The sequence below is a fragment of the Oryx dammah genome, unplaced genomic scaffold (genome assembly GCF_014754425.2).
Source record: "Oryx dammah isolate SB20612 unplaced genomic scaffold, SCBI_Odam_1.1 HiC_scaffold_4, whole genome shotgun sequence".
In the NCBI taxonomy this organism is placed as follows: domain Eukaryota; kingdom Metazoa; phylum Chordata; class Mammalia; order Artiodactyla; family Bovidae; genus Oryx; species Oryx dammah.
The window spans coordinates 35437045-35450532 of record NW_024070188.1 but is presented as its reverse complement, the minus strand read 5'-3'; the positions used below and the strand labels follow the sequence as shown (position 1 = coordinate 35450532).

Sequence of the window (13488 nt, the reverse complement as noted above, 5' to 3'; positions counted from 1 at the left end):
CTTGAATTGTTTCTTAACTTTTGATAATATTTTATGAATTAAAAAGTATTTTATGAGTTTAAAGCATATTCACTTGCACATTTTATATGTGACAAAATTTTTCTTTCTGTGTGCCTAAGAGGAGGGCAGGTTATGAAGTTAAGTGACACATGATAAAACTGTGCTGAATTCAATCAGCAAATTAGGAATAAACCACCCGTCTATGTTGTCCTTTTTTAAAAAACATGTATATATTTATATATATAAATCTTGTAATTATCACTTTCCTTCTCTAACTTGTTTGTTTTTTCAGACGATCTTTACTTCCTTTTTTCTGTCTTGGAGGAAGTGCTATCTCTTTTGTGGAAAATACTCTATTTGCTTGTACTCTGCACCTGACCCTCTAAGTTCTGAGACTATAATCTATCAATTCCCACCCTTGCTTCTGTGGTTTCTTATTCCCTTTCCAGTTCTACAAAATCTGTCATGAATGAATGAATGATGTCTCCATGGTTCCATTTCTAGTTTCTGAGATGCACGTCTTGGTTAGTTTTAGTATAGATTCCAAAAGCCCTTGGTTCCATTGCTAAATATCTTTATTGTATTTATAGTTTTGGTAAATTCATACTATGACAGTGAACAAGTTTTTAACATCTGTGATTTCACTTTCCATATCTGAAACTGAAACTAAATAGTAGGATTGTGTAATAATTAAATGTAACAATTTAAGGAGCCTTCTTAGCACAATGCCTGTTGCATAGCAAATGCTCCAGGGATATTATTAGTGTTAAGTTGATATTCCTTGATTTATGAATGTGAAATATGATTGTACTCTTCCCAGGACCCTGAAGATCTGTTTTTCCTTTCTGGTTGTTAGAAAATATCTGTCCTTCTCCATTGCTACTATCAAAGATATTCTATCCAAGCATCTCCCATGGCCCCCTACAACACACAAATGCATATAAACACATACTCAGAATAACATTGTCAACAAACTTAGCCTCTTAGAGAAATTTCTTCCTTAAGTCCTTCAACAATCCCTGAGAAAAGGAAACAGTAGAGGGCCAATTTCATTTTGTTGTACACCTTGCTGTAGCTCTTTCAGATGAGCATTTCTATATATTCTCTGAAAGCTCCATATATTTATAAACATAAAAGAAATATAGAGATATAGGTTCTTATCATAGGTTGAAATAAATGCTTTTGTTATTTCAAAATATTACAATTATTTTTTGAAATACGTTAGAGCTTAAGTTCATCCCTGACAGATGGTTATAACATGGTGAGTGAAAAGCATTAGTAATTTAACATATTTAAGCTACCGTGGAAAATTAGCAACTTTGTGAAAATTGAAAAACTAATTTCCTAATGTGATTTAGGCAATGCTGCAAGGATTTTCATTAAATAATATAAAACAAATTAGAGAGATAGAAACAAAACTCAGAGGCAGTAAACACAATCATATTAAAAGAGGATTTTCACAATGTTAACTGTTTAAAGACTAAAACATTTTAACCGTACTCTATAGTTTTAAAACCAGTAAAAGGCATGTTTCCTGATTATCAGTTAAACAATTTGAGGTAGTTATTATTATTGTTTACAATTTGACCATAGTGTTTGGAAAATAACAATTGATATTGTTTATAAAGTTCAAATTATGAGCTAGTTTAATAGCATAATAATTCAGGTCCTAAATGTATGATAGTTTTTTCAATTTTTTCATCCTGTACAGTTTTTTCTTTCTATATGTACTTGCCATAACTGCAGATTTGCTAATCTAGAAAATCATAGAAATGAGTAGCAGAGTAAATCAAATACTTCACTTCAGAGTAAAGAATGCTTTAAATGTTAACGTGACTGTTTTGAGACAATTCTGAAGTGTAAAGTCTTTGTTTTATTTAATATGATTGCTGCCTTCTTGTGACTTAAGAGTAATTTTTTTCTTCCTTTTTTATGTTTCTCTCTACAGAAAGCTGACCTTGCAGTTGCTCCACTGGCTATTACCTACGTTCGAGAGAAGGTCATCGACTTTTCCAAGCCCTTTATGACACTTGGAATAAGTATTTTGTACCGCAAGCCCAATGGTACAAACCCAGGCGTCTTCTCCTTCCTGAATCCTCTCTCCCCTGATATCTGGATGTATATTCTGCTGGCTTACTTGGGTGTCAGTTGTGTGCTCTTTGTCATAGCCAGGTAACATGCTCACTTTTGTGATTTTTTTGGCAATTGTTACCTCTTTTTTCTAACTAATAATTGTCAAAAGTCACAATCAGTTTTACTTTTTTCTTTCTTTATTTCCCATGGAGTGCTGTAGAATAATGAACTTTTAAGTCATATAGCTTATAAAATGTACTGTGATGCCTTTTTGGGCAGAAAGCATGCTGGTTATGTCAGTAAGCTATAGCAACCCACTCCAGTACTCTTGCCTGGAAAATCCCATGGACGGAGGAGCCTGGTGGGCTGCAGTCCATGGGGTCACTAAGAGTCGTACACGACTGAGCGACTTCACTTTCACTTTTCACTTTTATGCATTAGAGAAGGAAATGGCAACCCACTCCAGTGTTCTTGCCTGGAGAATCCCAGGGACGGGGGGAGCCTGGTGGGCTGCCCATCTATGGGGTCGCATGGAGTCAGACATGACTGAAGCGACTTAGCAGCAGCAGCAGCAGAGATGTGTTAGAGATTACTCTTCTTAATCAGAAACTAAAAGCAGGGCAGATCACTATGATATAAAAATTATTTCCTCATTTTGAAAATTTATCTTGGACCAGACAGCAAAACAATATGTTTTACTAATTTAAATTAATGAAATACTTATAAGAAAAACCAAAGTAGTAAAATTTAAAAGGAGGTTTTTTTTAAAAAAGATGCTGATTAAAATACGTTTTTAAAGTATAAAAACCTATCATGATTTTCTATGCAAAATGTATATAGTTTTTCATATAATAAACACATCACCACAAAAAATTGCATTATATTTGTTGACATGTAGGGTATATTTAGGAGAAGGCAATGGCAACCCACTCTAGTACCCTTGCCTGGAAAATCCCATGGACAGAGGAGCCTGGTAGGCTGCAGTCCATGGGGTCGCTAAGAGTCAGACACAACTGAGGGACTTCACTTTCACTTTTCACTTTCATGCATTGGAGAAGGAAATGGCAACCCACTCCAGTGTTCTTGCCTGGAGAATCCCAGGGACAGGGGAGCCTGGTGGGCTGCCATCTATGGGGTCGCACAGAATCGGACACGACTGAAGCAACTTAGCAGCAGCAGCAGCAGCAGCAGGGTGTATTTAAATCACAGGATCAGAAACTCAATTGCCTAAGTGAAAAATACATATGTTTATATCTTATAATGACTTTTAAAGTCTATGATATACCTCACTATATGTGGGTTTTGCTACTCTATTGTCACTCTGGAAGTGAATATTTGTGGTCATTTTTTATTTCTGTTTACCTCACTATCAAATTTTCAACAGATAGATTATTTTCATATGGTTTAGTGTTTTTTTTTTGGTCTTGATTAAGGAGATTAAAACTATCCCTGGACTCAGAGTTCCACTGTTACTCAAATGACTTTCCAAGTCAATACTTAGTGTAGTCTTTGAATATTTATTTTCTATCAGATATCAAAAAGAGAACTCTAAATCCAAGATGAATTATAATTTTTCACATTGATAATAACACTTCAAAAGTACAACTATAAATATTTTTGCTTTAATCCAAATTTAAGTATTAAATATGTGGGTTATTTTTTTCAATTACATTATGTGGGAGACTTTTGATCAGTTATCACTAAGAACATTTGTCCTTCCTTGAACATTTTTAACAAAGTCATATATTTTTTCCTAGCATGAAAAATGCTTAGTTTATTCAGTTAAGAAAAGAATAAAATGATCATATATTTATATTTTTATAATACACATTTCTGAAATATATGTATATATATTTACACATAAATGTTATATAGACTTATCATTTTCCACCTAATAATTTCAGTATTAACACATGAGTTCTTCAGAAAATTATTAGTTGTATTTGACTGAAAATCTATATTAGAATCATATATTCATATGATATATGTAGTTATATGGTAGATTGAATTAAAATTATTTGAATTTTAGAGTGTTTTCCCCCCAAAGTGAGAATCTGAAGTATGAAGTTCATAAATTTTTAGCTCCAGTTTTTTCCATATCTTGTGCAAATAAAACTCAACCTCATGTTTGAGATTCTTTGGACCAATTGCATCTTTTTTTATAGTGTCTAACACAAGCCATCCTGGTTTATGTGTTCAGAGAATTGAGTTCATGGATTACAGCTTAAATAATTCAATGAGTAAAGAACTCTGCAGCCCACCCACAGAACAAACAGAAAAAAAACAAAGATTCTGAAGTATAGAAAAATTCTTTTTTGATATCTGCAGGTACACCTGTTCCCTCTTAATCAAATTAACAAAATTCTCAGGAAAGATATAAACAAAGCCTAGAGGAAAATGTCCTGAGACAGTTATGAGGCCATTGTGTGGGCATCAGTCAGGCTAAATTAAGTTCTAATATCAGTTTCCAGGGGATCTTAAGCAGAGACTATTGAATTACTTTAAAATCAAGTTAGAAATTTTAGATATTCCTATATTCTGTGCCTAAATCTTCTAAAATTAGGTTCAAAAGCAAATATGGAGACATCTGAATATAATTCCAGCTTAAAAGTGTATTAGCAAATAGAATCATGTGATATTGATTTACACTTCTAAAATTATCTATAGCTCTTACTTTGATAAACATGAAATCATATAATAGCTGTAGAATTATGATAAGCTATACAAATTTTACAGAAGAGAAATCCATCCATGTCCCTCTATCTGAAAACATACCATTAATGGGTATGCCATTTTTTAGTGTCTTTGACTTTTAGAATATTACTGTTGAATTTTGTCAGTGATTAAATGAATGGATTTGAAAATGATTCTATTTCAGCACATCATTCAATAATGAGATAACAGTTTCATATAGTTTGAAAAATTAAGTTTAATATCTTCATTTATAGGTAAATTAACAAATATACTATTAAAATAGTATAGGGTATCCTCTATTAAGTAATAAATATATTTGATGTTCTTGAAAAAGTATACATAGTAAAAAATCAATTCTTTACATATTATCTCAGAATATTTCCTTCAATTCTCAACATTGTTATCTCATATAAATATTGTCAAATTAAAAAATAAAACTAAAACTCAAATGAAAAGAAAATTTCATGAATAGAGTCAATTTAAATTCTAAACTGAACCTCCAAAACGAAATGATTTTGGATAACTAAAATCCACTCTGACATTGTATTGAACTCCTGCTACTGTGAAAGAAGTTCATGATGTACAAATAACAGCAAAATGTCTGAATTTCAATTGCAAAGAACTTAATTACTTTTCTAACCAAAATGGCATTATAATCATTTGTTATCAATTCAAAATAAGCATAGCATTTTAATCTATGAATAAGCATTATATCTTATGCCATATAGAGATCACTGATGAAGTGAACATCATTACTGATGTCAAAATTAAAATCGCATTTTCTTTATGCATATTCTTTGTCCTTATCCTCATAAGATAACAAAGAAAGACAAATTACATTTAAAAATTTTCAGATATCATTTTATTTCCACTGAAATTCATAAAAATGAAAAGTTCTAAAGTAATATAACTTCAACAGAATTCATATTTCTTAAATTATTGCATATTATTTTATACAATATTTTGAGAAACTAGGTAATATCTACTTTATCTCAAAATTAAAATATAATAAATGATTGAAATATAATTTTAATTTTTAATTGGCATTACTTTACTTTTTTCAGTCACTAGATGACATTGTCCTAGTTTTTACTGTTGCAATTAATCTTCTTTATCTTTTTAGCTACCAAGCCACACCTTCAGTTTGTTTTCTGTTTCCACTTTAATTATTCCATCAATCATTCACTTGATTAGTCAAATATTTCTTCAACCTATAGTGAACACTGAAGAATTAGGATTCCATAAAGTATTAAGCATTAATTTATACCCTTCATCTATAGATTAATTTATTCAGCAATTATCTACTAGATACCTATAATGTTCTAAGAATTGTACCAGATGCTCAAATCCAAGAACAAACATGACTTGATACATTTATTCAGTAATAAACTCTTAACCAATGTGTTTATCTGACACATATATATTGGGTTTGAATGAAAGTGGTGAAAATATTTTATAGTTATCCAACATTTTTAATGATTACATATATTTTATATGTATTTATCTGAGGATGACTTGTTAATGTATGTTTCACTGAAAAATATACAACTATAAAGGAAATAAGACATAAAGCAGTTTGTTATTTATCATTAGAATACTAGATTTGAGTCTTATTGAATATCTGTTGTATCACAGTATTAACAACATTAAATTTGTGATAAACTGATAAATGATAATAATTCTTAGATTTTTATATTTTTAAAATTAAATTTAAAGGTAAATTATGATACCATTTTAATATTTCCCTTCACTTTTTTATAAGAAAAATTCTAAGAAATACTTGAAGATTCTCTAAATTTATTTTAGTGAATATTAAAATCAAGATATATGATCTTGTTTGTCTGTCCCGGAATGGCTTTATAGACCATGACCTCTCACAAACAGTTGCATTATTGTTTATAGCATAATGGCATAATCAGCATGCTTATCTTGATTAACTGAGAACTCTTATTTAAGAGTAAAAATGAACCTGAGCTACTACATTCTAGGCATACAATGGCTTTACCCTAGGTATTCTAACAATAGCTCTTGGCTGACAGAGGTTTAGGAAGAAATCTTTTCCGTAATGGACTTGTACTTAACCATATGTGCCCCTAAATCTTTTCCTCTTTCTTTCTATTCTTTTATTTTCTTTAATCTAGGTATATTAGTATAGAGATGGCAATTAGTCATATAATAAGCCTATTTAGGGAACCCACCCTTTGTACTAATGAGAGATTATTTTTCACCTTGCTTCAAATATTTCCTTTTTTAAAAATATAGGTAGTATTGCTACGAAAGGTCCTATTTATAAAATGAGTCAATTAAATCCCTATAATATTAGAGAGTTTGAAATTTTCTTTTAGCTATAGTTGTTTCCAGGAAAACTAGAGCTGTTTAGAAATTTAGCATGTAAATCTTGGTCTGAGGTCCTTAGTAGTTTGGTATATAGAAATTAAGAACTAAAAATTGAAACTAAAAGAAAGTAATAATGGCATATACATTTCCCTCCAACAGGATTGATGTAAATTTAATAATATTCACTAAGCATATAAGAACATTGCATATTTTATTCTGAAATTGACATTTTAAAATTAGATACAAATAAATTCTGAAGATGAAAAATAACACTATACCAAATTTAGTAGTAAGGATATTATTACACAGAAAAATTTCTTAGGTTACTTAAATGAGCAAATGAATAGGACAAATACAGGAGAAAGAGTAAAAGAAACCAAGCAATATTGACTAACCTGGCCATCTTATCAAGAATAGCAAATCAGGGCTACTCAAACTGTTAAATACATAAGATTAGATTTTCTTAGTTAAAAAGAATATAGGAATTTCTTATATAATTTTGTGTTGAATTACTTTGCATGGTTTCTATGATTTTAGAGTATTAACTATTGTATTATTGGGTTAGTTTGCAGGGGAGCAAGGGTTCATCTGCCTAGAACCTGTTCAAGGGTTTGTTATTATTACAGTGACTGCCAAGACCATCTTGATATATGTGTTGGCTCTAACATGGTCTGCAGTCACAAGATGACAAGGCTATTGCCTTACTGAGAGTCCTCATACTTGCAAAAATAGTCTATATTTCTCTTGGAGCTCAGGGGTAAAGATGTAAACATAGTGGGGTTTTTTTTGATGGTTTAACTGGGTTTGGAAAACCCTGTCCAAAGTGCTTGCATTAACAGCTTTGATTTTGGCTCCTGACTAGTGTGCAGTAGCTTTTATATTCCTGTCACAATGATGGGTGACATTTAATATACAGTGAAGGGCAACAATGAATTATTATTCACTTGGAAATGGATTACTGTTTTGGTGGGATGTGCAGTGTTAAACTAACCTGCTGTCAAAAAGGCTGTTGCTACACTGAAATGAAATGACAATTTTGTTGCGTGCCTTTGCCACCAACTTTCCCACCTCTTACTAGAATATCATTTCAGGTTTACCTCTCCAGAATTGTAGATATATTTTGCTTTTATTTTTCAGTATTTTTTAACCTAAGTAAATTGCAGAGAAGCCTATCTGTGGCTCCTCTTCCTATTTAGATTTTTTTTCTAGAATTTAATGAACACTTGGCTTGAAGTAGTCCTCTTCTCCTAGTCTGCCTTTCACACCTGTGAAGTGATTATTATAATTGATTATACTAAGAAATATGTCAGTTATGAACCTAAAAGTCACATTGAATAAAACTAAATGCACATTCAAATTACATTTCCATACAAGTTAGGGCTACTTCTGTGTTACCAGGCCTTTTTTTCACAATTGCTATTTGGTAAACTAATTATAAAATAATTTACCTCTTTATTTTTAATGATTCCAATAATATTCATGGTTTTAAAGTATAAATGAAGTCACTAGTGAAGAAAAAAATTAGTTTTTGAAACTGATAGAAAAAATCAATTGAAATTAAGTTGAATCAGTGACTTTTTTTAGCTATGGTGAATATTATATCTTGACAATTGACACAGTGGATCTTTTGACTGAAATTATCTGTATTGGATAAAGAACAGACTCAATCATCATAAAAGAAGATAAACATTTTCTACTTCTCAATTTCATAATTATGCTAGACATTTACAAGGATAAAAGATACGATAAAAAGTTGATTAAGACAAAAACAATTTAAAATTAAAGTGATTTTTTGGTAATCTTCTGTAATCAAATGCTTGTTGGCATCTTCTTTTAAAGATAATTATGCTTGACTATCTTTTACAATTTCCATATCTCTTTCCAAAGTATTTTTTTCACATTTTTTTTTGTTAGGACAAAATTAAGTATAAATGCAAGACAAGTTTGGTAATCTATTTTCACTTTTTGTATCCTATGGATAAATTATTTGCCTCTGTGTCTTTACTTGCCTCCGTCACTGAATTGAATTCAAATATCCCTAGAAGCAAAAAAGCTCCCTCTGTCTAGTCACTTAAGTGTGTCCATTCAATACCTATCTCAGACAATAAGCTTCTGAGAACTCTGGTCACCCTATGGTGATTTATTTCAATTTAGCAGTTGAAACAATGCCTATCTCAGTAAATCACAGAAACTGATTTCAATGTTACGATGTATAGACTCACATTAAGAAACTTAAGAATGCTAAAAAAAAAACAAAACTCGGAGTTGGATGTTTATTAAATTATTTTATTTGGTGCCAAAAATAGCACATCTCGGTTCTTAATGAATCCTTTATGGAACATGTAATCATATTTTATATACTCATGCTCACACAGATACTTTATCATACATGCACACATCCTGATGAGAAGCAGTACCTTGTAAGAAATTATGTTTTTCTTTGAAATACTTGGAAAAGGAGTGTGGTAGCTTTTTGGCAGTTGCTACCATGTCTCTAGTACATTTCTCATTAGCTAATTCAGATAAAAAAAAACTAATAGGAGAAGAACAATACTCTGTTGGCTTATTTCTCTTTCTTTTTATTTTTTCTTTACTCTCTTTTCTTTTCTTTTATGACCATTAGAAAGAAATTCTTTGAGATGATCTTGAGAAAGAGCCTACAAGATAAAAAGAACCCAGAATTTCACCAAGTAGTATACTTTTTCTTTCATATTTTGTGATTTCTCAATAGCTCCTTCTCCCACAGCTGCAGAGTACTGTAATTGTTTGTGAGAAGCTGTTTCACAGGCACGTTTTGTCTGTGTTAATTCTCCAAACAAAATTGCACTTCTCTCTTTCCAGTGTTCCCCTTGGACTTTGGGGAGGTTTCTCAGCCACTTAAGACAGGTCTTCACGATCTGAAACTATCTCAGGAAAGTCAGTATCTTTTTAAAATAATTTAATAATATTCATTATAAAATATTTTAATCTACAATGTCTTGTCAAGAGAGATCAAAGCTCTCGCACACGCTTTGAAACAGTAGAGGCTGTGCAGGACACCAGTGAAACAAAGATAGTGAGTAAGGAAATATTCTCTAGGAGCTTGTTTTTCTCTATGTATGTTTGTACAATGATCGAGACTACTAGCTCAAAAAGGTAGTTGTCTTAAGAAGTGCAGAGAAATAGATATTTTAAAAATTTAATCAGAAGCATGGCACTTGAATTAGTCACATTTTTTTACTTGGATGAAGCTGTCCCTTTGCTGTCAGTTCCTTGGAGTAAGAGTTTTTTTACATGGATGTTTTCTTTTGTAGTCTTGTACTGGGCTGATGTATGATGTGAAGGGAGTAATTGAGAGAGAAAAAGGAGGAAAACTAATAAATACTACATGTCAACAGTAGTCAAATTTGAGAACCACAAAGAGATTAATTTATTAGCTTTTTCAGTAACTGTTTCTATGGCTTAAGAAATACATAGGTATACATCATTCCTGCTCCCATGCCTCTCAAAAATTAGATGAGAGATGTTTTCTGCTTGTTTAATACTATTACTGTTATACTTTTAAAATTCTAACTTATTATACAGAGGAAGTTCTAGAGAAAAGAAAACAGATTTAGAAGAAATGAGAAAACAAAATTTTAAAAGGTACTTCTATCCCTCGGGTCTATCTGACTATCACATTAAAGTCATCTTCCACCTTTTCCTTCTAAAATTTCAGAAAAAAAAAAAGACCTTGGCTACTTTTAAAAATATTTAAAAGAATGCTATCGTGAATAATTTGCACTATGTGTTAGTGGTATATTGCTTTATATTAACAGGTAATTCCTTAAATATGTCACCCTAATTAGGGTGAAAATACACCCTACACTTAAGAAGTACGTGTTTTCCCTTTAGATCTGAAAATAAGAAAGCTTTAAAAATATTTCCAGTCACTTGGGAATCTAAGCAGGCGACACAGGCCATACATGTGTAAATCTGCTTTATAAACTTACTCTCTAGAAATGCTAACTTTCTTCCCCTGAAAATCACTAGCTGCATATAGTGAAGAACCGAACCATGTTGTGAGCTTCCCTGGAGAATACAAAGTGCTACTGATATTGTGTTGATTTTTTAAAATAATTTGTGGATGTTTGAGAAATATCAATATTAAATGAAAATGTATGGATGCAATTTTTAGTGGTAATTTATGACTTTATTTCTTCATGCTATGTAACCTAATGCACTCTATCCAAATAATTAATGAGTAGGAGCTATAGTGTCATCAACCAATGTAACTTCATTCATTAGAGCATGTCACAACACTTTAATTGCTATAATTTTTTTACATTCCATTACATAATTACATCATTCAACTTAAATTGTTTTCATATCAATCCTGTTGGGTATATATATGTATATTTTTTAGGACAAAATATTGTTCTTTCAAATAGCAATAGGAATTTCCATATGATATTTGAATGGAATGAGCTTGAAATCATTTATTTTATATATAAATAGGATTTGTAAAACGAGTGACAATACAAACTATTCTGTTAGTTTTCAACACCTATAGTTTTAAATATTTTTACTCAACCATTGCATACTAAGGTACACTGTAAAAATGTGATGTTATCTCTGTTAGAAATATGTGGATTTTATATCTATTTTTAAAAGTTTGTTTGGAAGCCCCAGAAACTAAACTGATGAATTTATGACCCCCACCCCAAAAACCTTATTAGTGAATTAATTATACAAATTATATACATTTGCATTTTAAAACTGTGATAATTCTATTTATCTAATGTACATTGAATTGAAGCAGAATTTCAGTTTCAATACTTTATAACAAATATAAAAAGTCATTCCCACTTCCCTTCCACCCCCAAATCTGGATATAACTTAATTTCCTGCTATTCTTTATGAGAGATGCTTAACACTAAATTATTTTAAAACATTACCCATTGTCATGTGGCCTGACTACCTCTGAGATGATAAAATGAGGTGAATAAATTTAAAATAGATTTTCCCTTTAATTTAATGGACTTGATATTTGAAGCAAAGGTGAAATTGTAGGCTTTGAATGTTACTGGCATGATAAACTTTATAAACAGAATAGGGCTACAACTGTCATCTAAGTTGGTTCAGAATATGCACCTGAATATTATTTTAACATAATAAAATTTAGGTAAGTGTTTCCCTGCTTCCCTTACTATTACTGGTACTGAAAATGGGGGTGCTGGGAGGTGTGTTAAACATAAGTTTAGCAATTCATTAGACTGACTGAAGGTATGTTTTGGAAACTCTTATTACTAAGGTGATTTTATCAAAAGAAATTGAAAATTGTGAAAATTTTGCTTGTAGAAGGACATGCAAAAACAATTTACATTCAGGGAAACATGTTGATTTCAAAATGTTCATATTACTGCTTCAATTTTCAAATAGGGCTTCAAAATTTTTAAATTAGGAAGATATTAAAGATAATGTTTTAAGTCTTCTTTCTGCCAAAAAATTAAAATATTTATGTTGATTTTTTTAAAATTTAGGTATTTGAGCTGAAAAGAAAGATAGTGAATGCTTTCCAAACATACTTCAGTTGTTTTAGATACTCTACTATGTATATGGTGCATACACTTAAGTTTAAAAGATTTTATTGATATAGTTGGTACACTAGATTAAATTTCAAAAGATATTTAATTGAAGAATAGAAAGCCCACCTGTGAAATTTTATTTAAAGTCATTTTATATTTAAAAATTCAATGAGAAAACAAGCCTTGTAAGCCTTGCATGTTTATGGTAGCTTATTTGGTACTTTGGTATATGCCAGATATTTGCATATTATCTAAAGCAATTTAAATGTTCAATTGATGCTTAAAAAATAAAATGCTACCATTTTAATGCTGGCTTCAAATTCTTGTTAACTCTTGTTGATAACTTCATTTACTGAATGTCCTTTAAAAAAATGCATAGTCTGTTTCATATTCCAGTATTAGAATCCACATAACCATGAGACTGATCAGAGGACAGTCTGCTCTGAGCTTTTTAATATTGGACTTTTCTTTTAAAATCTTTAGCAAGTGTATTGCAAGCTAAACACTTGCTTCTGATGTGTAAATCTAAGACAGAATCTTTAAACTGTAAATTATGCTCATATTGATTTTAATAGAACTACTTTTTAATATTTGGTACTTCACTTGGAAACATATAGCTGTACTAGTAAGAAATTGATAGAACAAACATACTTTCTGATGCAATGTTGGTATGTTAGATATTTTCCTTTTTATTCTCAGTTTAAAGCCACTCAGTTTAATTTGATTGAACAATTGAGTGTTTTTTGAAAAATGGCATTTTAACTATTTAATGAGACAACAGAAAAGCTATTGTATAATTTACAAAGAAAGGTTCCAGCTTTAAAGGTAGAAATCTATA

General features: G+C 30.7%; 1 protein-coding gene across 1 annotated transcript in view; it reads left to right on the top strand.

Moving 5' to 3' along the window:
- Positions 1-13488, top strand: part of GRIK2 (glutamate ionotropic receptor kainate type subunit 2) — a 730896-nt gene that overhangs the window by 567859 nt on the left and 149549 nt on the right. Inside the window, exon 11 of the mRNA XM_040239120.1 lies at positions 1949-2172. Within this exon, the coding sequence (XP_040095054.1) occupies positions 1949-2172 (224 nt within the window). The remainder of the gene's footprint in view (positions 1-1948; positions 2173-13488) is intronic.